The following is a 27,978-nucleotide window of genomic DNA, read 5'->3' as shown; positions in this document are numbered from 1 at the left end:
CAAAACAATACAACAACAACTATCTGATGCCCTGGAAAACCACGTAACCTGTCTGGGTTTCAGTAGCCTTGTGTGTGAAACGCAAATGAAACTCCCTTTCTTTCCTGACCCACATACTTTCTGTTTCCTCCAGCATTATGTTCTATGATGCCTTGTTGAGTGTGATCTGCTTGACGCCCTATATTGAGCTTCACCTGCGTTCCAGGATACTCGCGGGGCATTTGTATCTGAAGTTCTGATGGAGATGTGGACTGTAATCGGTGTGCTCTTTCCAAAGAAGAAGTCATACACTTCCAACTCCACCTGCAAACAAACAGATATACATGATTCACCCACTGCCAAGTTAAAGTACCATTAATTCTGGGGTGTACGCCACAGATGGAAGGCAAAACTGTTCCAGGTTCCGCTGCTGCCTGATCTCACTTTTGATAGCGTGATCTCTACACCTGGTTCCTTAGTTTATCAGTATCTTTTTTTTTCTTTTTAATTTTCCTCTCCATAAAAGAATTTATTAACCTGGTATTAGTAAATGTGCTGGAGAAATGTCCCTGCATTTGCCCAGGAGACTGACTTACTCCAGCATGAGACCACTCATGCCTCTCAGTGGCATAGAGTCTAGGGCATTGGTTCTTAGCTGGGGTTGATTTTGTCCTCCAACGAAACATTCAGCAAGTCTATAGACATTTTTGGTCTCAGAACTAGAGAGGAGAGGTGCTAGTGGCATCTAGTGGGTAGAGGTCATGGATGCTGCTAACAGGCTTCCATGCACAGGACAGCAGCCAAAGAAATAATTATCTGCTCTAAAATGCCATTAGTGCACAACTGTTAAGAAACTCTGATCTAAAGATTCTCTCCCTTTAGATATATTTTCAAATATCTAGATTTTATTTGGTCCCATGAAATCCATAATTAATAGGTGGGGGCTATATTCCAGAACACTTAATTGTGCTCATGAGGAACCTGGACATAGATCAAGAGGCAGTTGTTTGAACAGAACAAGGAATTATTGTATGGTTTAAAGTCAGGAAAGGTGTGCATCAAGGTTGTATCCTTTCACCATACCTATTCAATCTGTATGCTGAGCAAAGAATCCGAGAAGCTGGACTACATGAAGAAGAATGGAGTATCAGGATTGAAGGAAGACTCATTAACAAGCTGCATTATGCAGATGACACAACGTCCTCGCCTGCTGAAAGTGAAGAGGACTTGCAGTACTTACTGATGAAGATCAAAGACCATAGCCTTCAGTATGGATTATGCCTCAACATAAAGAAAACAAAAATCCTCATAACTGGACAAATAAGCAACATCATGATAAACTGGGAAAAGATTGAAGTTGTCGAGGATTTCATTTTACTTGGATCCATAATCGACACTCATGGAAGCAGCAGTCAAGAAATCAAAACACACATTGCATTGGGCAAATCTGCTGCAAAAGACCTCTTTTTTTTAAGATTAAATATCTTAAAGCAAAGATGGCATCTTGAACACTAAGGTGCACCTGAGGCAAGCCATGGTGTTTGCAATCACATCATATGCTTGTGAAAGCTGGACAATGAATAAGGAAGACAGAAGAAGAATTGACACCTTTGAATTGTGGTGTTGGCAACGAATATTGACTATACCATGGGCCGCCAAAAGGACGAACAAATCCGTCTTTGAAGAAGTACAACCAGAATGCTCGTTAGAAGAAAGGATGGTGAGACTGCATCTTACATACTTTGGTCATGTTGTCAAGAAGAATCAGTCTCTGGAGACGGACATCATGCTTGGTAAAGTAGAGGGTCAGCAAAAAAGAGGAAGACTCTCAACGAGATGGACTGACTCAGTGGCTGCAACAATGGGCTCAAGCATAACAACCCAATTGTGAGCATGGCACAGGACCGGACAGTGTTTCATTCTGTGGTGCAGAGGGTCACTATGAGCTGGAACCGACTCAATGGTACCTAACAACAACATATGTTAAATTTTGAGCACTTACTATGTGCTACATATTGCGCCAGGTGTTGACAGAGAAGGATGAGGTATAATAAAGAAATGCAGAAATGCAGGGCCCAGTGACTAGTTTTGACTTGACAGCCATGGGTTTAGTTTTTTCTTTTTTGGTTATGGTCCATCTGAAAGGATAAGGGAATAATCAGAAAGTAATGTATCAGCAAATACTAAATAGCCAAAGAATCAGATTCATGGGTGCCAAAGTATCAGAGTAAAAATGAAACTATACCCAGGCAAAAGATGTCCTTTTCAAGGTGAGCTGTAAATATGTATTAGGTTGAACCATCTGAGATTATAAATTATCACTCACTTAAGAAACTTTATTCTCAAATACAAATAAAAGCCATACCTAATAAAAAGTGTTGAAATTTTCCAAAGAGGTGAAAATGCCTGAAAGAATGTACTGCCTGGGGAGAAATGCCCAGGGAAGGGTCAGCTTCAGAACCACTAGCCATTACCCAGCTCCCAGAAATCCCACCCCTGGGGCCTGAATGAACAAACCTTTATAGAGGCCCAGGGCTTTCAGCCCACCTAATCTGAAAAGCCCTTAATCTCCACTGGGAAATTGGGAGTTACCGTTTAATAAAAAAAAGTGACATTTGGACAGGTTCTGTTTTAAGTTTACCATTACCCAATGGCAGAAAATACATGCAGGAAGCAGCCAGAGCAGCAGTACTTTATTTGTGGGCTCAGGATAAATCTGGACACATAACGAGAAATTACTTCATAGAGCAGGGAAGGCAGGAGAGGCAAGGGTGAGAGAGAAAGAAGAGCTGCCACTTATTACTATGAAGTGAAGAAAGGCAAAGCAAAGGGCAAAGCACAAATTTGGGCTGAAGGCTGAAAATTCCTTAATTATACAGAGGCCAATTTGATAACCCGAGGGACACTCTTTTGCCATAATAAACCTGAACTCCAGTTTGTGTCAGTCTGCTCCTTAAATTCTCCGTTGTGTTTGAGTCAGCTTGCTGGTAGGTCTTCAAGTACCAAAAAAAAAACAAACAAACAAACCCAGTGCCCCGTCTAGTCGAGTCTAACTCACAGTGACCCTATAGGCCAGAGTAGAGCTGCCCCATAGAGTTTCCAAGGAGCATCTGGTGGATTCGAACTGCTGACCCTTTGGTTAGCAGCCATACCACTTAATCACTACGCCACCAGGGTAGGGATATTATATGGAAGACTGTAACCAGCTGTTCTCCCTTCCCACTGATTTAGGAAATAATATTGGAATTATTATTCCCTGTCCTTGAGCAAAGAGAATGTGACCCAGCTGAAGCTGGGCCCACAAGGACTCACAAGGACACATCGACTGGGCCCTGAGATAAAGACAATAGATGGGACAATCTTAGAAATTATCTTTTGGGGAAGAAAAATGTCTTTTCGGGAACATTTCACATAAAGCCAAACAAACAGAACACGAAAGTCTCCCCATGCCTATGTTTTTGTATTAACATTTAGTGAAGAGAAATTTGTTGGACCAATGAAGACCTGACTGTCTGCTACTGAAACCTGTATTAATGCTTGTTAAGAAAGGCAATTCAGAATATAAGACCACAGTTTCTAGCCAATCTGTGAAAAGGTGAAGCTTTCAATGATTCCACCCACTTTTTGTGGTGTGAATATGTACCGATGATTCTGTAACCTTCCTTGGATCCGGGCAGACATTAGCTCTGGCAGCCTGCTTGTCTGCTTCCCGCTTTTGTCCTTTTGAATACATGCCGAATAAAACTTTTTCTTTTTGCTTTACTAAACTTTGTGATGTTTTTTCCCCACAACACCATTAAAAACAAAACAAGAGCTGCTGCTGAAATACAGCAGAAGGGATATAGGTTAGGAAGAAAGAGGAACTTCCTGGTGGGAAATGTTTGATAGTGAAACTGGTTATCAGATGAGACCAAGGAAACACCTCTCCTTAGTCAGGGTTATTAAGAAAACTAAGCGCCTAAAATAAAAAGAATAAAAGAATTTACTAATAAAATAATTGTAGACAAAACTTATCTCTAACTTCAATGGTCTTGTAATGCAGAAAGGCATCTGAGTTCTCCAACTGGGGAGCTCTGGGCTAAATGTTGCCCACAGAAGTATTTTGTAGATGGCGCAATATTTTTTAATTTTTAATATGTTTTCTATATTTTAAATTTTCAATTGTGGTAAGTATATATGTAACAAAAGATTTGCCAATCCAACATTCTTCACGTGTACAATTCAGTGGCATTCATTATGTTTATCATGTTTTTCAACAAGCACCATTATCAGTTTCCAAATTTTTCCTTCACCCTTAAGCAATGAGTTCCCTTTTTCTCCGCCTCCCACCCACCCCTGGTAACCACTAATAAACTTTGATCTCTATAAGCTTGCCTAGTCTAGATATTTCTTATAAGTGGGATCATATAAAGCATTTTTCATATTTAAACACTGGAACATTTTACATAAAAATCCAGGTTTCCAACTTTACTTGAAAAAATGAGAGCTACACACTCGGCGTTTCTCAAGCTGAAAGAACTGAAGAAAAAAATTCAAGCCTTGAGTTGCAATAGTAAAGGATTCCATGAGGAAAATATTAAATGACGCAGGAAGTATCAAAAGAAGATGGAAGGAATACACAGAGTCATTACACCAAAAAGAGCTAGTTGATATTCAACCATTTCAAGAGGTGGCATAAGATCAGGAACCGATGGTGCTGAAAGAAGTCCAAGCTGCTCTGAAGTCACTGGTGAAAAACAAGGCTCCAGGAATTGATGGAATATCAATTGAGATGTTTCAACAAACAGATGCAGCGCTGGAGGTGCTCACTTGCCTATGCCAACAAATATGGAAGACAGCTTCCTGGCCAGCTGACTGGAAAAGATCCATATTTATGCCTATTCCCAAGAAAGGTGATCCAACCGAATGTGGAAATTATAGAACAGTATCATTAATATCACACGCAAGCAAAATTTTGCTGAAGATCATTCAAAAATGGCTGCAGCAGTATATCGACAGGGAACTGCCAGAAATTCAGGCTGGTTTCAGAAGAGGACGTGGAACCAGGGATATCATTGCTGATGTCAGATGGATCCTGGTTGAAAGCAGAGAATACCAGAAGGATGTTTACCTGTGTTTTATTGACTATGCAAAGGCATTCGACTGTGTGGATCATAACAAACTATGGATAACACTGCGAAGAATGGGAATTCCCGGACACTTAATTGTGCTCGTGAGGAACCTTTACATAGATCAAGAGGCAGCTGTTCGGACAGAACAAGAGGATACTGTTTGGTTTAAAGTCAGGAAAGGTGTGCGTCAGGGTTGTATTCTTTCACCATACCTATTTAATCTGCATGCTCAACAATGAGGAAGACTCATTAACAACCTGCGTTATGCAGATGACACAACCTTACTTGCTGAAAGTGAAGAGGACTTGAAGCACTTACTAATGAAGATGAAAGACCACAGCCTTCAGTATGGATTACACCTCAACACAAAGAAAACAAAAATCCTCACAGCCAGACCAATGAGCAACATCATGATAAATGGAGAAAAGATTGAAGTTGTCAAGGAGTTCATTTTACTTGGATCCACAATCAACAGCCATGGGAGCAGCGTTCAAGAAATCAAAAGACGCATTGCACTGGGTAAATCTGCTGCAAAGGACCTCTTCAAAGTGTTGAAGAGCAAAGATGTCACCCTGAAGAGTAAGGTGCGCCTGACCCAAGCCGTGGTATTTTCGATCACATCATATGCATGTGAAAGCTGGACAATCAATAAGGAAGACCAAAGAAGAGTTGACGCCTTTGAGTTGTGGTGTTGGCGAAGAATATTGACTATACCACGGACTGCCAAAAGAACAAACAAATCTGTCTTGGAAGAAGTTTGGCCAGAATGCTGCTTAGAAGCAAGGATGGTGAGACTGCGTCTTACTTACTTTGGACATGTTGTCAGGAGGGATCAGTCCCTGGAGAAGGACAACATGCTTGGCAGAGTACAGGGTCAGTGGAAAAGAGGAAGACTCTCAACGAGGTGGATTGACACAGTGGCTGCAACAACGAGCTCAAGCATAACAATGATTGTAAGGATGGCGCTGGACCGGGCAATGCTTTGTTCGGTTGTGCATAGGGTTGCTGTGAGTTGGAACTGACTTGACGGCACCTAACAACAACAACAACAGCCACACTGCGTGCGTCTGTATTCTCACATGGCAGCGATCACCCCTGGCTGAGGTGAAGCTGCTCCCTGAGGCACCTGATCTTTCTGGAGTTCACCACCATATCCTTTCATCTGGGTTCGCTCATTTATATTACCTGCCTGGCTCCTCTGAGCATTTGAGTTTGCATCCTGATATACAATGACCAATTCTCTTCTGGGGCAAGGAATGTGGAAATTAATTCTAAAGTTAACTGGGTGGCCTCTTCAATACCTTCGTGAATACCAATTAGGCTAGAAGCCTGGCCTCTCTTCCCTCTCACCTCGTAATTCCTCCTCTCAGAATGGCTGCTGTTTGGTGGCTGGTAGGCAATCTGCAGGCCATTTAGATCTTTCCAGGTGAAGGAGGTGATGGGTTTGGTGTGATCCAACAGGTGAGTCATATAGCCCTGGAGTGGGGGTTTAGTGATGTTGAACACCAGCAAGGATTTGGGGGTCTCATCATCTTCACAGTCCAGAACCGATGTGGTCAGAGAGGTCAGGATGAACTGATCCACTTCCAGAATAAACGTGGCCGTGAAAGCAGCCCTTGGAACCTGATTCGGAATGCCGGCTCTGATGTGGACAGGTAACCACGCACTCTCTGACTTTGGAAGGAGAAAGAGAGTGAATGAATGAGTAAATTAATGAATGATGAATAAATAATGGAGTAATTAAATAATACAGAGTTAATAGCATGATTAAAAAAAAATTTATACTTAACATAAATTCACAACCTTGAGGGTGTATACAGCAGTGATTTGAAACCTGGCTGTACACTGCAATCACCTGGGAGCCTTTAAACCCCACTGGTGCCCAAGTTCCATCTCCAAAGATCCTACTTTAATGTTCCGAGGGGCTCAGAAAACAGGTGTTTTTAAAGCACCCAGCAGCCACTGCCGTCGAGTTGATTCCTATTCACAGCAACCCTAAAGGACAGAGTAGAACTGTCCCACAGGGTCTCCAAGGAGTGGCTGGTGGATTAGAACTGCTGACCTTTTGGTTAATAGTCCAGTTCTTAACCTCTGTGCCACCAGGACTCCTAAAGTACCCAGGAGACTCTAGTACGTAGCCAAGTTGAGAACAAGCATAAATATTGACATCTGAGGTACCTATGCTTATTATTCTATCTCCAGCACTTACAACTTGAGTGAGGTCAGTTACTTCTAAGTCTCGTTTATTTTTCCCCCATCTGTGAAATGAGAATGCTTGACTCCCATGTATTAAGTGAGAATTAAATAAAACAACCTATGTAAACCACTTAAGCAGTGTCTGGCCTACAGCAGACACTCAACACATGTTAGTTCTACAAGGACAAAAATCACCTGTTTTCCAACCTACCATTATTATTCAAGGATAATAGCAGAACCAAAAATTGAACTATCCAAAGAGGCTGGGAGACAATTCTACTAAGCGGAAAATTACAATCAGTGACAGAAACATGCCATGGCTTTCAGACCAGTTCTTCCTGGTTCAGTCATGGCGGAGGAAGTGAAACTGGAACGGATCCCAATTTTTAAAATTTGGGTAAACAGAAATGACAACTGGAAGGGGAAAAAATATAGGTCAAAGCCCTGCTAAAAACTTAATCTCCCTCTTAGAAAACCAGAGCAGCATGTGTGTTGCATAGCAACCAAATCTCTTGCCCATTGCATTTTGAGCAGAGTCAGAAACAGCAGTGTTCCGCTCAAAGGTGGTGGCTGACCACACTGCTTTGAATGTGTGTCGCTCTCCACAGTCGTGCCAATAATCCGATCTCATGCAATAGCCTCCTGAAAGGGCTCACTACGCCTCTTCAGAGTCTCCCATTTCAGGGCTTCAATCCATATTTTTCCCTTCGGGTTATCATTTCGATCACTCAAATTGTAACAATTTGAGTCTGTTTCAGTTCTCTTCATTGGCTATGACTGAACTAGTTCGAAATAGTTCAAAGCCCTGCCTAAAATACACAGCACCTATGGGCCTGAAGGAAGGTAGGGAGATATTTTGGTCTATTCCCATTACTAATCCCTAGCCTGGAGATCCAAAATCTTAACTAGAAAACTGGGCAATCATTCTCCTGCTTATTGAGTACCAAGCTATAAAGACACTATGCCCTCATCCTGCCAGCTCCCTTTAAAACCACATGACAAGTGAGATGGCCTCAAGGAGATTGGTGGAGGTGCATTCCATCATGGGATCTGAAGTCTTAAATGTTATGGGCATTTAAGAGTCCTGACAGCAGTAGATGCTATCACAAGATTTTATGTACCCCATTGTTGAGAGAACTAGACTCAATTATCAAAACCATATTTGTTTAATACTGCTGAACACTCAATATTGGTCTAGGAGATGTAATCTGTATATCGTTATTGTTGGTAACTGCTGTCAAGTCTACTCCGACTCATGGGGACCTTATGTGCAACAGAACAAAACATTGCTTGGTACTGTGTCATCCTCACAATCGCCAGCATGTTTGAGTCTATCATTTCAACTATAACAGCATGTTTAAAAATGGAGCTCTTCTTGCCTCAGTCATAACTAAAAAAAAAACAGTTGCCATTGGGTGGATTCCAGGTCATGGAGACCCATGGGTGTCACAGTAGAACTGTGCGCCATAGGCTTTTTAATGGCTACATTTTTGAAGGTAGATCACCAGGCTTTTCTTTCAAGGTACTTCTGGGTGGACTTGAACCTCCAACCTTTTGGTTAGCAGTCTAGTGTGTTAACCATTTGCATCACCTGGGACTCCAGTCTCAACTAAATTTCCAATAAAATAGATATGAGATTTGAAAGTGAATGTAAGAGGGACACTTCATACAGAATTCACAAGTCTCTAGAACCCTCTTACCCACTATAAGAATACAAAAGGGTGCAGAAAGGTGAGAAAGGGAGATTTATTTGGACAGAGTGCTGTGCTGTGGTGAGTGGATCGCCCATCCCAAACACCAGAAGAAAGGGTGGGACAGTGTACACCCCTTGCCTCAAGTGTTAGGAGGGAAGCTTCCTTGAGGCCAACCTTAAAATGTGTTCCTTACCCATGCTTTACACAGTACCCAAGAACAATTTAAAAATGGATTAAGGACCTAAGTGTGCAAACTAAAACCACAAAATTCTTAGAAGAATATGCAGGGGCAAAGCTGTCAGGCCTAGCTTTTAAAAATGGATTATCTAATATAACAGCAAAAGCACAAACAGCAAAAGACAAAATAAATGGAACTTCAAAAAAATTAAATACTTTAGTTCATCAAAAGACTTAACCAAAAATGTGAAAAAACAAGCTACTGACTAGGAGAATATCTTTGGAAACTATATATCAGATAAGAATCTAATAACCACAATATATATAAAACTTGGAAAACTTAACAAGAAAAAGACAATTAACGCAATCATAGAATGGGCAAAGGACTTGAGTAGATATTTCATCAAAGAGGACATTCAAATAGCCACCAGACGCATAAAAAAAAATGCTCAGTGTTATTAGCCATCAGTGAGATGCAAATCAAAACTATAAGATTAAAAAAAAAAAAAACAGAAAATAACAAACGTTGGCAAGGGTGCGGGGACATTGGTACACTTACCCATTGCTGGTGGGAATAAAAAATGGTACAGCTGTTGTGGAAAACAGTGTGGCAGTTCCTCAAAAAACTAAAAATAGAACTACCATATGACCTAGCAATTCCACTTCTAGGTATATAACCAAAAGACTTGAAAGCAGAGACTGAAAAAGAGACTCGTACACACCAGTGTTTGCTGCAGCACTACTCACAATAGTCAAAAGGTGGAAATGACCTAAGTGCCCATCAGCAGATGAATGGGTAAACAAAATGTGGTGCATACATATAACAGACTACTGCTCAATCAGTAGGAGAAATGAAGTTTTGCCTTAGTATACACGGTGCTTGAAAATATGCTGACCAAAATAAGCCAATCGCAAAAGGACGAATGTCGTATTTAAAAAAAACCCAAACCACACCTGTTGCCGTTGAGTCAATTCCGACTCATAGCGACCCTATAGGACAGTGTAGAACTGCCCCATAGGGTTTCCAAGGACTGCCTGGTGGCTTCAAACCGCCAACCTTTTGGTTAGCAACCATAGCTCTTAACCACTACCAGGGTTTCCAAATATTGTATCATCTCACTTACATAAAAAGACAAGAAAAGGTAAATACACAGTGACCAAAATTTATTAGTGGTTACCAGGGGTGCCAGGAGAGGGGAAAGAGGGGTTAACAGTTATGAGAAAATCACATTGATTAAGGGTAAGGTTGCACAGCTGATTATTATAATTGCCATCAGTAAGTTGTACGCCTGTAAAAAGTTGAATTGGCAAAAGTTGTGATAGACATATTTAAGACAATGACAAAAAAAAAAAAAATAATAGCTTCTGAGACTGCTTATGTACAACCAAAATCCTCATGGGATTTAATTTCTTGGTTTAGGGGCTTAGGGTCATGGTTTCGTGGGATATCCCAGTTAATAGGCCTAATAACGTGATTAGTGCTTCTGTTCTATATCCTAGTTTGTTGTGTAGTGCCTGAGGTCTTAAAGGCTTGCAAGCAACCATCCAAGGTTCAACAACTGATCGCTACTCACCTGGAGCAACAGAGGAAGGAGAGTCAGGAATAGGAGGAGGATATGGAATATGTGGCTAATTGTTTCTATGAACAATTGCCCCTTTAGCCATAAGATTAGAAGAACTGAATGGTGCCCGGCTACCATTATTGAACACTTTGATCAAAGATTCTATAAACGAATCCTGACGAAAAGGGGGGAAATTCAGAACAGAATTTCAAATTCTCATGGACTCCAGACTTCCTGGAGCCATGGAGGGTGGTTAAACCTCTGCAACTATTGGCTTGAGATAATCTTTAAACCTGAAACCAAAAATATCTCCTGAAGTCTTCTTAAAACAATAGCTTAGCTTAACTGGTAAAAAAGGTCTGCCTTGAGCATTATGTTTTTTTAAGAACTTTATCTATATATTATCAAATAGAGAAAAGCAACTAGAAAGATTAGCTAGGAAACTTAGGGAGCAGTGAGTTGATGTTAATGAGGGAGGAGCAACTCAGAAAAGGAGGGTGCGAATGGTTGCACAACTCAAAGAATATAATCAATGTCACTAAATAGTACATGTAGAAATTGTTGAATTGCTGTGTGTTCTGCTGTGTATATTCTCAACAACAACAACAAATAAAATTTAGGGTGGAAAAATGTGTTCCTTGTAGGTGGAGCACACAAAGGGCTGGTGCTGGGCTGATACTTGAGGAAGCTAAGTGGCCTGAGGCAAAAGAATAAAGGTGGCTGTGCAGGGATCAGCTTGTAGTCTTTGTTTGTAGAACAGAGGGCAAGTCTGGGGTCACCCTCGTTTCTAACCTTTAGAGTGCACCCTCAAAGAGCCAAAGGACCCCCATAGCAAGAAGCCGGAGGTGGAAATCATAGGCTAGCAGCTGCAGAAGGAACTGCAAGTGACTAATCAGCCTAGAAGGACTCCTGGCGGTACAGTGGTTAAAGCTCTCTGTTGCTAACCAGAAAGACAGTGGTTTGAACTCACCAGCAGCTCCATGAGAGAAAGAGGTGACAGTCTACTTTCATAAAGATTGCAGCCTTGGGAAGTTTATGGAGAAGTTCTATTCTGTCCTATAGGGTCGCTATGAGTTGGAATCAATTTGACGGCAAAGTCTGGTTTTTTGGTTAATCAGGCTAGAAATGCATCCTCCCAAGACTATAAAGGGCACAGTGTTGTTTCAGTGGTAGAATTTTCACCTTCCATGCCAGAGACCCAGATTCAATTTTTACCCAATGCATCCCACGCACAGCCACCACCCGTCTGCCAGTAGAGGATTGCATGTTGCTATGATGTTGAACAGGTTTCAGCGGAGCTTCTAGACTTAGGCAGACTAGGAAGAAAGGTCAGGCGATCTACTTCCAAAAATCAGCCAATGAAACCCTGTGGATCATAACAGTCTAATCTGAATCCAATCAAAGGGATGGCCAGGACCAGGCAGCGTTTTATTCTGTTGTGCATGGGGTCACTAAAAGTCGGGGTGACTCTACAGCAGCTAACAAAGACTAGAAAGCTGCTAGTGAGAGTAACTCTCACAAGGGGAGACATCTCCTGTGATGTGGGAGCTCCAGGGAAACCAGGAAATTGCCCAGGAGACAGAGAATCAGCTTCAACTTCTGCTAGGCTCAGACAGCATGAAGTCATATTCCATCAGTGCCTGATAGAGTAAGCACTCTTGCCTTAACACCCTCCCAACACAGCCCTCTACTGCCCAGTGCTGGATATTCAGAGACTGGACAGCAAAGCTCAGTAAAACAAAGGACAAGAGAGAAATAGAGAAAACAATCAACCCCTTCCCATTCCACAATTCATGAAGACAAATGAATGATACACTGAGACTTCCCAAGGTTTAGAATATCTACTCTCCATGTACCATTAAAAAATTATTTGACGATGCATAATTTGAAAACTCAACAACAGAGAAATCATGGTATAAAGGACTGATAGTGCTGAACAGTGGAACCAGTTAAGCCTACAGTTAAGTCTAAATAAATATGTCATTTTAAACATGTTATCAAAATGGGTGCAAATGTCTAAAATGTTACTTGAAAGAAAATATAGACGATGTAAGAAATAATGTATGACAACCATATTCTAGAATTAAAATTGCAAATTATATAAACGAAGGCTGTGAGGTGGGCAATTGACAGGAGAGAAGATAAATTGGATTGATGTTCATCATACATATAGAGGGGCCAAGAGAATCCACTTCATGTTTTTACTTTAAATATTTAAAAAACACAGGTTAGGGGGCCAAGATGGCGGACTAGGTGGATGCTACTGCGGATCCCTCTTGCAACAAAGACTCAGAAAAACAAGTGAATCGATCATATACATAACAATCTACGAACCCTGAACAACAAACACAGATTTAGAGACGGAGAACAAATACGGGGAGGCAGTGATTGTTTTCAGAGGCTGGAGCCAGCGTACCAGTCAGGTGACCTTCGGCGCCCGATTTGGGGCAGAGCCCAGGGGGGCAGACGGCACAAACAAGGGGCCCAGCCCTGGCCCCCGAACTCATTCCGGGAGGGGGCCCAGCCGGTTCGCGCGGGTGGCGTGGCAGCGCAGCCGGTGGGAAAAGTCCCCGGGAGGCAGTGACTGGTCTTGGAGCGGGGAGAGCAATGTCCGAGCCGGGGAGCCGTCCCGCTGGGATTTTGGTGGGGCACAGACACGGCATAGGTGCAGCGAGCTGCTCCATCCCCCTGAACTAACCCCGGGAGGGGGCCCAGCCAGTTCGCGCGGGCAGCGTGGCAATGCAGCTGGTGAGAGAAGTCCCTGGGAGACAGTGACGGGTCTTGGAGCAGGGAGAGCGGCGTCCCAGCCTGGGACCCGTCCCGCCGGAATTTTGACTGGGCACAGGCACGGCATAGGCACGGCATAGGCATGGCGAGCTGCTCCATCCCCGTGAACTAGCCCCGGGGGGGTGCCCAACCGGTTCGCGCGGGCGGCATGGCGACGCAGCCGGTGGGGTAGGTCCCCGGGGGGCAGCAAATGGTCTTGGAGCGGGGAGAGCGGCGTCCCAGCCGGGATGCGCGGTCGCGGCGCAGGCGCAGTGAGCTGCTCCGCTCGCCTGAGCTGACCCTGGGGGGGAGCCTAGCCGATTTTCGGGGTGGCGCAGCAACGCGGCTGGCGGGACAGGGAGTCCCCGGGAGGCAGCGACTGATTTTGGAGTCGGGAGTGCACCGTCCCAGTAGGGGAACCTTGACGCTGGACATGGGTCTGGCAGCGGAGGATCTGACCTTGACTCCAGTGGGCCAGACCCACCGGGGGCAATCTCCACACAGCCAGCACACATAGGCGATGCGCCCCGTGGAAATCTCAAATATAATAGTCATTCCAAGCAAGACAAGCAACTCTGGCTATATTCTGAGGTACTATTCTCCTATCTCTCTGATCCCTCCCCCACCCTCCCCAGGTGGCTTCATTAACATCCGAATAGCCTGAGCCAGAGGGAGAACTCTGATAGGGATCTGACTGCATTTTTTTTCGGCGGATTTTCTGGAAAAACTAGTTTCCCAGTAATGCCTCAGAGACAGCAGTCCATATCAAACAACATAAAGAAGCAGACCATGACAGCTTCTCCAACCCCCCAAACAAAAGAATCAAAATCTTTCCCAAATGAAGATACAATCCTGGAATTATCTGATACAGAATATAAAAAACTAATCTACAGAATGCTTCAAGACATCACAAACGAAATAAGGCAAACTGCAGAAAAAGCCAAGGAACACACCGATAAAACTGTTGAAGAACTCAAAAAGATTATTCAAGAACATAGTGGAAAAATTAATAAGTTGCAAGAATTCATAGAGAGACAGCATGTAGAAATCCAAAAGATTAACAATAAAATTACAGAATTTGACAACGCAATAGGAAGTCAGAGGAGCAGACTCGAGCAATTAGAATGCAGACTGGGACATCTGGAGGACCAGGGAATTAACACCAACATAGCTGAAAAAAAATTAGATAAAAGAATTTAAAAAAATGAAGAAACCCTAAGAATCATGTGGGACTCTATCAAGAAGGATAACTTGCGGGTGATTGGAGTCCAAGAACAGGGAGGGGGGACAGAAAACACAGAGCAAATAGTTGAAGAACTCCTGACACAAAACTTCCCTGACATCATGAAAGATGAAAGGATATCTATCCAAGATGCTCATCGAACCCCATTTAAGATTGATTCAAAAAGAAAAACACCAAGACATATTATCATCAAACTCGCCAAAACCAAACATAAACAGAAAATTTTAAAAGCAGCCAGGGAGAAAAGAAAGGTTTCCTTCAAGGGAGAATCAATAAGAATAAGTTCAGACTACTCAGCAGAAACCATGCAGGCAAGAAGGGAATGGGATGATGTATACAGAGCACTGAAGGACAAAAACTGCCAACCAAGGATCATATATCCAGCAAAACTCTCTCTGAAATATGAAGGAGAAATTAAGATATTTACAGATAAACACAAGTTTAGAGAATTTGCAAAAACCAAACCAAAGCTACAAGAAATACTAAAGGATATTGTTTGGTCAGAAAACCAATAATATCAGATACCAGCACAATACAAGGTCAAAAAACAGAACGTCCTGATATCAACTCAAATAGGGAAATCACAAAAACAAACAAATTAAGATTAATTAAAAAAATAATAATAATAATACACATAACAGGGAATCATGGAAGTCAATAGGTAAAAGATCACAATAATCAAAAAGAGGGACTAAATACAGGAGGCATTGAACTGCCAGACGGAGAGTGATACAAGGCGATATAGAACGATACAAGTTAGGTTTTTACTTAGAAAAATAGGGGTAAATAATAAGGTAACCACAAAAAGGTATAACAACTCCATAACTCAAGATAAAAGCCAAGAAAAACGTAACGACTCAACTAACATAAAGTCAAACACTATGAAAATGAGGATCTCACAATTTACCAAGAAAAACGTCTCAGCACAAAAAAGTATGTGGAAAAATGAAATGGCCAACAACACACATGAAAAGGCATCAAAATGACAGCACTAAAAACTTATTTATCTATAATTACGCTGAATGTAAATGGACTAAATGCACCAATAAAGAGACAGAGAGTCTCAGACTGGATAAAGAAACACGATCCATCTATATGCTGCCTACAAGAGACACACCTTAGACTTAGAGACACAAACAAACTAAAACTCAAAGGATGGAAAAAAATATATCAAGCAAACAATAAGCAAAAAAGAAGAGGAGTAGCAATATTAATTTCTGACAAAATAGACTTTAGACTTAAATCTACCACAAAGGATAAAGAAAGACACTATATAATGATAAAAGGGACAATTGATCAGGAAGACATAACCATATTAAATATTTATGCACCCAATGACAGGGCTGCAAGATACATAAATCAAATTTTAACAGATTTGAAAAGTGCGATAGACACCTCCACAATTATAGTAGGAGACTTCAACACACCACTTTCGGAGAAGGACAGGACATCCAGTAAGAAGCTCAATAGAGACACGGAAGACCTACTTACAACAATCAACCAACTTGACCTCATTGACTTATACAGAATTCTCCACCCAACTGCTGCAAAGTATACTTTTTTTTCTAGCGCACATGGAACATTCTCTAGAATAGACCACATATTAGGTCATAAAACAAACCTTTGCAGAGTCCAAAACATCGAAATATTACAAAGCATCTTCTCAGACCACAAGGCAATAAAACTAGAAATCAATAACAGAAAAACTAGGGAAAAGAAATCAAATACTTGGAAAATGAACAATACCCTCCTGAAAAAAGACTGGGTTATAGAAGACATCAAGGAGGGAATAAGGAAATTCATAGAATGCAACGAGAATGAAAATACTTCCTATCAAAACCTCTGGGACACAGCAAAAGCAGTGCTCAGAGGCCAATTTATATCGATAAATGCACACATACAAAAAGAAGAAAGAGCCAAAATCAGAGAACTGTCCCTACAACTTGAATAAAGAGAAAGTGAGCAACAAAAGAACCCATCAGGCACCAGAAGAAAACAAATAATAAAAATTAGAGCTGAACAAAATGAATTAGAGAACAGAAAAACAATTGAAAGAATTAACAAAGCCAAAAGCTGGTTCTTCGAAAAAATTAAGAAAATTGATAAACCATTGGCTAGACTGACTAAAGAAATACAGGAAAGGAAACAACCCGAATAAGAAATGAGAAGGACCACATCACAACAGAACCAAATGAAATTAAAAGAATCATTTCAGATTACTACGAAAAATTGTACTCTAACAAATTTGAAAACCTAGAAGAAATGGATGAATTCCTGGAAAAACACTACCTACCTAAACTAACACATTCAGAAGTAGAACAACTAAATAGACCCATAACAAAAAAAGAGATTGAAACGGTAATCAAAAAACTTCCAACAAAAAAAGCCCTGGCCCGGACGGCTTCACTGCAGAGTTCTACCAAACTTTCAGAGAAGAGTTAATACCACTACTACTGAAGGTATTTCAAAGCATAGAAAATGACGGAATACTACCCAACTCATTCTATGAAGCCACCATCTCCCTGATACCAAAACCAGGTAAAGACATTACAAAAAAAGAAAATTATAGACCTATATCCCTCATGAACATAGATGCAAAAATCCTCAACAAAATTCTAGCCAATAGAATCAACAACACATCAAAAAAATAATTCACCATAATCAAGTGGGATTTATACCAGGTATGCAAGGCTGTTTAAATACCAGAAAAACCATTAATGTAATCCATCACATAAATAAAACAAAAGATAAAAACCACATGATCTTATCAATTGATGCAGAAAAGGCATTTGACAAAGTCCAACACCCATTTATGATAAAAACTCTTACCAAAATAGGAATTGAAGGAAAATTCCTCAACATAATAAAGGGCATCTATGCAAAGCCAACAGCCAATATCACTCTAAATGGAGAGAACCTGAAAGCATTTCCCTTGAGAACGGGAACCAGACAAGGATGCCCTTTATCACCGCTCTTATTCAATATCGTACTTGAAGTCCTAGCCAGGGCAATTAGGCTAGACAAAGAAATAAAGGGTATCCGGAATGGCAAGGAGGAAGTAAAGTTATCACTATTTGCAGATGACATGATCTTATACACAGAAAACCCTAAGGAATCCTCCAGAAAACTACTGAAACTAATAGAAGAGTTTGGCAGAGTCTCAGGTTATAAAATAAACATACAAAAATCACTTGGATTCCTCTACATCAACAAAAAGAACATCGAAGAGGAAATAACCAAATCAATACCATTCACAGTAGCCCCCAAGAAGATAAAATACTTAGGAATAAATCTTACCAAGGATGTAAAAGACCTATACAAAGAAAACTACAAAGCTCTACTACAAGAAATTCAAAAGGACATACTTAAGTGGAAAAACATACCTTGCTTATGGATAGGAAGACTTAACATAGTAAAAATGTCTATTCTACCAAAAGCCATCTATACATATAACGCACTTTCGATCCAAATTCCAATGTCATATTTTAAGGGGATAGAGAAACAAATCACCAATTTCATATGGAAGGGAAAGAAGCCCCGGATAAGCAAAGCATTACTGAAAAAGAAGAAGAAAGTGGGAGGCCTCACTCTACCTGATTTCAGAACCTATTATACAGCCACAGTAGTCAAAACAGCCTGGTACTGGTACAACAAAAGGCACACAGACCAATGGAACAGAATTGAGAACCCAGATATAAATCCATCCACGTATGAGCAGCTGATATTTGACAAAGGACCAGTGTCAGTTAATTGGGGAAAAGATAGTCTTTTTAAAAAATGGTGCTGGCATAACTGGATATCCATTTGCAAAAGAATGAAACAGGACCCATACCTCACACCATGCACGAAAACTAACTCCAAGTGGATCAAAGACCTAAACATAAAGACTAAAACGATAAAGATCATGGAAGAAAAAATAGGGACAACCCTAGGAGCCCTAATACAAGGCATAAACAGAATACAAAACATTACCAAAAATGATGAAGAGAAACCCGATAACTGGGAGCTCCTAAAAATCAAACACCTATGCTCATCTAAAGACTTCACCAAAAGAGTAAAAAGACCACCTACAGATTGGGAAAGAATTTTCAGCTATGACATCTCAGACCAGCGCCTGATCTCTAAAATCTACATGATTCTGTCAAAACTCAACCACAAAAAGACAAACAACCCAATCAAGAAGTGGGCAAAGGATATGAACACACATTTCACTAAAGAAGATATTCAGGCAGCCAACAGATACATGAGAAAATGCTCTCGATCAATAGCCATTAGAGAAATGCAAATTAAAACTACGATGAGATTCCACCTTACACCAACAAGGCTGGCATTAATCCAAAAAACACAAAATAATAAATGTTGGAGGGGCTGTGGAGAGATTGGAACTCTTATACACTGCTGGTGGGAATGTAAAATGGTACAACCACTTTGGAAATCTATCTGGCGTTATCTTAAACAGTTAGAAATAGAACTACCATACAACCCAGAAATCCCACTCCTCGGAATATACCCTAGAGATACAAGAGCCTTCACACAAACAGATATATGCACACCCACGTTTATTGCAGCTCTGTTTACAATAGCAAAAAGCTGGAAGCAACCAAGGTGTCCATCCACGGATGAATGGGTAAATAAATTGTGGTATATTCACACAATGGAATACTACGCATCGATAAAGAACAGTGACGAGTCTGTGAAACATTTCGTAACATGGAGGAACCTGGAAGGCATTATGCTGAGCGAAATTAGTCAGAGGCAAAAGGACAAATATTGTATAAGACCACTATTATAAGATCTTGAGAAATAGTAAACCTGAGAAGAACACATACTTTTGTGGTTGCGAGGGGGGGAGGGAGGGAGGGTGGGAGAGGGTTTTTTATTGATTAATCAGTAGATAAGAACTGCTTTAGGTGAACGGAAAGACAATACTCAATACATGGAAGGTCAGCCCAATTGGACTGGACCAAAAGCAAAGAAGTTTCTGGGATAAAATGAATGCTTCAAAGGTCAGCGGAGCAGGGGCGGGGGTCTGGGGAACATGGTTTGAGGGGACTTCTAAGTCAATTGGCAAAATAATTCTATTATGAAAACATTCTGCATCCCACTTTGGAATGTGGCGTCTGGGGTCTTAAATGCTAACAAGCGGCCATCTAAGATGCATCAATTGGTCTCAACCCACCTGGAGCAAAGGAAAATGAAGAACACCAAGATCACACGACAACTAAGAGCCCAAGAGACAGAAAGGGCCCCATGAACCAGAGACCTACATCATCCTGAGACCAGAAGAACTAGTTGGTGCCCGGCCACAATCGATGACTGCCCTGACGGGGAGCACAGCAGAGGACCCCTGAGGGAGCAGGAGATCAGTGGGATACAGACCCCAAATTCTCATAAAAAGACCATACTTAATGGTCTGACTGAGACTAGAGGAATCCCGGCGGCCATGCTCCCCAGACCTTCTGTCAGCACAGGACCATCCCCGAAGACAACTCATCAGACCTGAAAGGGACTGGTCAGCGGGTGGGAGAGAGATGCTGATGAAGAGTGAGCTAATTATATCAGGTGGACACTTGAGAGTGTGTTGGCAACTCTTGTCTCGAGGGGGGATGGGAGGATAGAGAGAGAGGGAAGCTGGCAAAATTGTCATGAAAGGAGAGACTGAAAGGGCTGACTCAACAGGGGAAGAGCAAGTTGGAGTACGGAGAAAGATGTATGTAAACTTATATGTGACAGACTGACTGGATTTGTAAACGTTCACTTGAAGCTTAATAAAAGTTAATAAAAAAAAAAAAAACACAGGTTAAAGACTATTATTTTAAAGGTAAATCCTAATAAAACACAAAATGTTATAAAAAAGCAAAAACCAAATTTGTTGCCATCAAGTCAGTTCCAACTCAGAGCGACCCTATAGGACAGAGTGGAACTGCCCCATTGAGTTTCCAAGGAGTGCCTGGTGGATTTGAACTGCCGACCTTTTGGTTAGCAGCCGTAGTTGTTAACCACTACGCCACCAGGGTTTCCAAAATGGTATAAAGGACTTTCAGATAAAGATAAAAGCAAGGAAAATCTTTTTGCACGTCAAAAAAATTTTTTTTTACATACCAAGAAAGCACAAGATTACAGAAGAAAATTATGTATCAACTATTACAATGAATATCGTTTATATTAATTTATGCAAGACAAATATTCTGAAATTCAATGAAAATTAAAATCACATATATATGATTATATGTGCCTTATAGGACATGCACATAAAATGACAATGAAAGATTAAAAATAAAAGAAGGGTCAAAATTTATCATGTAAAGAATAAAAGCAAAAGTACAATATTATTGTCAAACAAAGATGAATCGAGGCAAAAAAGCATTAAAAAAAGACAATGTAGGCAGCCGATATTGATAAAATATATAAGACAAATATGTTTATAAGCATCATTATATTTAATATTGTTCTGGCCAAACCAGTGGGGAATAGAACAGAAATAAGAATGATTACTGAAAAGGAAAGGACAAAATTATCATCATTAGTGGAAGATATAATTAGGTTCTTTAGAAACCTAAAGAACTGAAAAATTCTTAAAATAGCTGAATTCAGGAAAGAGGCCAAATAAAAGGAAATTATACTAAAAAAATAGCACTCTTATTTATCACAAATAACAAGTGAGGAGATATGGGCAGAAGGGAAGTTCTGTTCACAATAGCTTCACAAAAACAAACTGCCTAGGATGGGACTTAATAAGTGTGTTCAATTTACATGAAGAAAACTGCGAAATATATGGACACATAAAGAAGAATATTTGCTTAGATGACGAAAGAGACCATGATTCTGGATGAGGAGATTCAATATGGCAAATGTTCTAATATTTTAATTCTTCCCAAATTGGTTTACAGTTTTAATTTAATCACGAAAAAATCTTTAGGAGCTTTTGTTTTGAAACTTACATAGATTATATAACTATTTAGCTGGAACTATTTTTTTTTTTATGACTAGGTGAAGGAAACCCTGGTGGTGCAGTGGTTAAGAGCTATGGCTACTAACCAAAAGGTCCACAGTTTTAATCCATCAGGCGTGCCTTGGAAGCCCTACGGGGCTGTTCTACTCTGTCCTATAGGATCACTATGAGTCTGAATCAACTCGATGGCAGTGGGTTTGCTGGGGTTTTTTTTTTTTTTTTCCTTTTATGACTAGGTGAGAATGAATAAGACAATTTTGAAGAAGAGTGATAAGGAAGGATTTATCTATAAGATAATAAAGTGTATTGCAGATCTTTAGTAGACAAATCTGAGGAAGAAAAGAGCTAACCTTAAAATAGCAGGCATAATATCTTGCTATACAATACATGGAACTCAATTGTAAAAAATCAATGACAAACATGAATTATTTAATAAACAGTGTTAAAATTTTGGTTACTTGGGAAGAAACTGTTTCTTGAATTTCACCATATAATAAAATCCATTCCAGGCGGACTAAAAAAGCAAATGATAATGAGAAACTTTAAAAAAAAAAAACCTAGAAGAAATTATAGGTGAATAGTCATTTACTCACTTGATGAGATGGACTGTACAAGCATAAAAACAATGAAGGAACAAGATTCAAACTTCACGTATAGTATGACTTCAACCCCATAACACAAAACCAACTGTGGTATGACTGTCTCCCCATAACGTGTGTGTGTGTGTGTATTAAAAGCAACTGTAGAAATACAGCTAGTTTTGTTTTCTTCTTATATACCTTTTTGTGCTTTTTAAAAATATCCTCTGCAGTGAGTATATTACTTATATATTCTAAAAGAATATATTTTATGACATGCCAATTTGATTATGAAATAGGTTATTGCTAAATAAAGCAATAAGATAATTTGAATGGGTAACCTCCTAATAAAACTGATCTGAAACTAGAATAAATCCCCAACTCAATACAGAGAGGAAAAAAATAAGAAAAAACAATCAGGAATAAGAAATGGCTCTGATTTTTTTAATGGCGATGAATTGCTAAAAGTGAAAAAAGTTCGGCACCAAAGCAACAAGCAGAAAACATCTAATAGTCAGGAGACCTAGATTTTAGTTCTTGGCTAAGCCATAAAACAGTCATGTGTATATGGGCGAGGTACTTCATTTTTCTGGGTCAATACAATAATACAACCCCGTCAAGACTCATGGGACACATGGTATTCCTCACATTCTTTATCCCTCTGGAGTTCTTTGGAAAATGGATAGCCCAATTTTAACACATTTAGCTCAAGGTGGGAACCTTTTGAAATGCATGAAACTCAAAAATCCTGAGGGGGAGCCCCATTTTTGTATAGCTTAAGCATTGTCTTAGGTGATGCGTTCTGGATGTGTGAATATTCCAAACTTTTCACAGATCCGTGTTTGTCTTTACTTCTGTGAGATAAGCCTTCTTGCTGTTTCCCCGTTGCTAAGTTCTCGTGAGAATTGACTTATCGAGAGAATAAGCTACTGCCAGTCTTCATTTAGTCATAGCGACCATTTTCTCGTTTATGCCATTCATTGTTTCCTGGTGTTACTGGCTCCCTTCTTTTCTAGCTTCTGAGCAATAAACAATGCCTTTCCAATAAGGAATAATGCATTGCAGTAGTACTTTTCAAGGGAACTCCTGTAAGTGATTCTTACCCTGCATTCAACCTTAGGGCCCAATCATTGCTTCCACATGCAGCAGGTGGAACGCACTGCTGTGAGCCGTTCTGCAGTGTTCCAGGGCAGCTGGTTCTGCTTCTTAGCTGTTAATACCACTTTGGTTATAATGAAGAATACACCGCAATGGTAATTTTCCTGAGAATCAAATTTCTTTAGTTTTATTTATTTTGCCTCTAAGTACTGCTTTTGCAGTAACGAATGCATTGTAGTGGCAATTTTCCTGAGATTAAAAAAAAAAAAAAAAAAACCTTTGATTTTATTTATTTGGGCTGTAAGTATTGCTTTTGCAGTAAGTTAGAATGTATTCTACCATGTTTTGAAAAGTTTCATAGAAGATAATGAAAAGGCTAAGAAGAAGGAGACCAGAATAAAATGTATGTGCGATCATTGCCAGGTACTTCATGTTTTACCTCATATTTTGCAAATTTTCAAGAAATAAAATTTAAAAAATAAAACCAATTTTATCACTGACTCATATCTGCAGGATTTACATCGTCCACAGTCCACTGGGACATATGGGAACCCAGATAATGGGTATCAAAATTTATAACTCAAAACAAAAATTCTGAATTGATCCTTTAATCGGTATGACTTCATTGGTGAAAACACATAGTATAAAGAAAAAATTCGAAGGAGAAAATAATGGGGTCTTAAAAGAGATAAAGTAAGAGATTTGAGCTAAGCCAATTATTTACAAGCCTGGCTGATCATCAGTTTTTACTGGGTGCCTGGCTTTTATACAAGCAAAACATGCATAGTGTTTACTATGTGCCAGGCATTGTACTAAATGTTTTATAAGTACCATCTCATTTAATTCCCTCAATTAATAGTAATAAGTACTATTATCCATCTCCATTTTAAGATGAGAAATCTGAGGCACAAAGTCCAAGGTCAAGCAGCTAGTTAAGTAGAGGTTTGAACCCAGGCAGTCTGGGCCAGTGTTAATACCCTTAACTATTACCTTATGGCTGGAAATCTATCTTTAAAAGTTCCCCCAAATGATAAAAAAAAAAAAACCCCAAATGATACACCTGATTAATTGGACTAGACTACCGCAAAGATCTTTCCAGATCTCAATTCTAAAATCCTGTTTTATCATTCTTTGTCTTTTCGATTCCTTAGGGTAACATTCAATATTTGACTGGATCTCTTAGGAGAAATACTAGTGAGAAGCCAAGTTGGAGATCTCTCACAAAATATAATCTTGGATCATCTTATACCAGCACAAAATCTGAGCTATTTTTGCAGGTGCATAGGTGTCCCAGTCTTCCAAATACCCAAATTACAGAGTACATGAATTAGTAGAGTGTATGAAAAAAAATTTTTTTTTATGTTAAATACTTCATATACATTGATCCTACTTTCTGCCATCACTTTAATGTGAAGGCAGCAAGAGGAGGAAAGGGCAGAATTTAAGAGATTGCAAGTTACTGGATCCACTGAGACTGGTGGAACCCCCGAATCTAAAGCCCAGAAATAATCTTTAAACCTTGATCCAAAACTATCCCATGAAGCCACTGCTAAACTAAAGAACAGTTTAGCCAAATAATAAAGAATGTTTGCCTTGAGCACAGCACTCTTATAAAGAATTATCTTTATGAGTGTAAACTGACAACATTTAATCTAAAGCACGGATGAGAACTTCAAGGGGCAGAGAGCCTAAATTAATAGAGATGAAGCAACATGGGTAGACACAGAATGGTGACAGTATGTAACCAATGTTATTGAACTCAAACTGTTCATATAGAAATTGTGAATAGATGTATGTTTGGTTGTACATATTGCAACCAAAAATAAATATTTTTTTAAAAAGAGGAATTGGAAGACAGAAAAGGCCTTGGAGACACTGCTTCCTAAATGACCAGCACCCCATCCCAAGGTCTGGAAGAGTAAAAAGGATAGAATCTAATTGTTTACTACAACTATAACAGTTGGCCTGAAGTCCTCCTTGACAGTTTTCCCTAGTCTTGAAAAGTGGGTGTGTAAATCCCCTAATTTTCTCCCTTATTAGAACCTCTCTGAAAAGAAGTTCTAATAACCAAAAGGGAAAAGAAGCATTAAAGAGGTGTTACAACAGATCAAATGCCAAGCTGAAGAATATTTACGGGGAAGAAAGAAGGAGGTTGGCATGTAACTGAAACCCCCAATCAACACCCCTTCCCCTCCTTTTTTTGTCTTGTTAACCACGAGCTTGTTTTGAGAACCTTCCCAAGTTGCCTTAGTTACCTCAGAGCTAAAAAAAGGCCAGAGAAGGGAAATTAAATGCTGATATTATACATAAAAACTACCATTTTAAACACCTATTGGCAGAAGAGGTACCTGCAGTTTAAAATGAGTCCTAGGACAGTTCCACCCACAATAGCACAGGGAACTCTAGCTGGCATGGAAGCCAGCATGAGCTTCCCCATGGAATTGTCTTTCTTGCTGTGGATAAGCTAGGGGCACAGACACATAATCTCCAGCTCTACCTTATATATGATTTTGCTCCTGCTATCTGTGAGGTCCAGTTGGATGGAGATGTAATCAATGTTGGGTGAAGGGGGATCCAGATGTTGATATCGAAGTCCCATCAGCAGGAACTCCTCACAGCTCACTTTGAGACTTCCTACTTTCTTCAGTCCTATGGTACAGCTTCCACCTGGACACCTCAGTTCTGTTCCCAGTTCTAGAAGGTACGGCATTGGATTAAGACAGCCACTGGAACATAAATACTGAAAATTGAAAAATGAATCCTCCCCTCCATGGATACTTATTTCTTCTCTCCACCCAAGGAATACCCATGCATATTCTCCAATCATTCACTGAGTGGGCTATCATTATTCTGAAAGCTTGTAATTATGTTTGCTGAATATAACAGTTGACCAGTTGTCTCATCAGGCTCTTGGCACCAAAAGTTACAGTGAGAGAAAAAATAATACAATGTGTTTTCTGGGCCTTGGACATTGCTGGCAAATAGACAGCAGCTCACTGAGGCCTTCAATCTCCATGCTTCCTTTGTAGCCTCAGCTTCCATGGTGCCGTCATACAATCTCTATTAAACTGTTCTGCTCATTGAAATTCTCTCCTCATTTTGCTCGTCACATGCTCAAATCTTGCATATCCTTCCAGGCTTAGTTAGCCTTCCAAATAAACCTTACCTTAAACATTTTTTGACCACCTAAACTAACCTGCTCTCTCCCTTCCACTGAAAACCATAATTCTTTCCAATAATCTTCACGTCTCTGTCCAACTGTATTTTTCACTCTCGTGAAATATATGATGCTCACAGGCCAATTATTCATTGAATCTTATTTTCCTGACATACAAAGTGGATATTTTACTTCTTAAGCAGATGGTTGCAAAAACCGAATAAGATAATTTATGTGCAAGTGTGAGCTTAGCTGTAAACTGCTGTCCAAATTCAAGTTATCATAACTATGATTACCCCTTATAGTTCTTGGTCTGTCCCATAGTATCCAGAAGAGTATTACGCATATGTTGTTGCTGTTGTTATTGTGTGCTGTCGATTTGATTCCAACTAGTCTCAACTCAACAGGACAGAAAAGAACTGCCACGTAGGGTTTTCTAGGCTGTAATATTTATGGACACAGCTTTCCAAGCCTTTCTTCTGTGGGTGTGTTTGAATCACCAACCTTTAGGTTAGCAGTCAATTGCAAACTGTTTGCTCCACCCGGGGACCTATTACTAACAACAACGCTGTTGTTGTCTGCCATCGAGTCAATTCCGACTCATAGCAACCCTACAGGACACAGTAGAACTGCCCCATAGCATTTCCTAGGCTGTAATTTTTTTTTTTTTTAATCTTTAGGAAAACAGACTGTCCGCTCTTTTCTCCCATGAAGCTGCTGGTGGGTTTGAATCACCAACCTTTCAGTTAGCAGCTGAGTGCTTAAATATTGCGCCACCAAGGCTCCTCACTAATGGCAATAACAGATAACAATTATTGAGCACTTCAACTATGAGCCACACATGCTAAGCACTTTGTACATGTGATCTCAGTTACTCCCACCCTTACAACAACCCTATGGAGAGCTTTACCCTTTTCCCATTTTACAAAGACTTCGACAGGTTAAGAAACTTGCCTAACATAACACGGGAAAGAAATAGCAGAGGCAGTTTTCAAACCCAGGACTTTCTGATCACAAAGTCTATGCTCTTAACCACCCTACTACATTTTCCAATTAGTTAAAAGTTATATATATTAGTTAACTAACACTGTCGATTTAGTAACATCCAGACAATTATTAAAACATATCATACGGGACTCAGGGAGAAAACTGTGTGGCTGATCTCCACGAGGTTCCTCTGCTCCAGGCTCCACCAGGACCATCTGGCCGTGGGCGGGCAGCCAGGTTCCCACAGGGTCCAGCCTGACAGTACACTCCAGGTTAGCTGCCCTACCATAATCAAAGCTGAGCAAGTTCTTATCGATGGCCCGGGACAGACCATAGAATTCAGACACCTCCAGCACACTGCTACTCATTTGGATAATGTTACAGTCTGGTTCCAGGAGATAGATCCGCAGGATAAAGGTTTCCGTGAAGGTGTCTGTGTCAGTAAACCTGTAGAGAAAATGGAGCAAAGGCAACGTTT

At 40.2% G+C, this 27,978-nt stretch overlaps 1 protein-coding gene across 19 annotated transcripts in view; it reads right to left on the bottom strand.

Moving 5' to 3' along the window:
- The window catches only part of FREM1 (FRAS1 related extracellular matrix 1), a 333,841-nt gene that overhangs the window by 120,183 nt on the left and 185,680 nt on the right, over window positions 1-27,978 (bottom strand). For 18 of the 19 annotated variants that reach the window (XR_010322860.1, XM_064290482.1, XM_064290481.1 and 15 more), the window contains 4 exons: window positions 27,646-27,947; window positions 25,854-26,050; window positions 6,441-6,764; window positions 195-303 (listed from right to left, as the gene is read on the bottom strand). Coding sequence is in view for 18 of the 19 variants with exons in the window: in XM_064290482.1 (XP_064146552.1) it covers window positions 195-303; window positions 6,441-6,764; window positions 25,854-26,050; window positions 27,646-27,947 (932 nt within the window). In the remaining variant the exon portion in view is untranslated. The remainder of the gene's footprint in view (window positions 1-194; window positions 304-6,440; window positions 6,765-25,853; window positions 26,051-27,645; window positions 27,948-27,978) is intronic. The other variant, XM_064290485.1, reaches the window with a different exon arrangement.

This window comes from Loxodonta africana, chromosome 9, assembly GCF_030014295.1.
Source record: "Loxodonta africana isolate mLoxAfr1 chromosome 9, mLoxAfr1.hap2, whole genome shotgun sequence".
NCBI classification, from domain to species: Eukaryota; Metazoa; Chordata; class Mammalia; order Proboscidea; family Elephantidae; genus Loxodonta; species Loxodonta africana.
The sequence above is the reverse complement of the archived record's forward strand: the minus strand, read 5'-3'. Positions and strand labels throughout refer to the sequence as shown.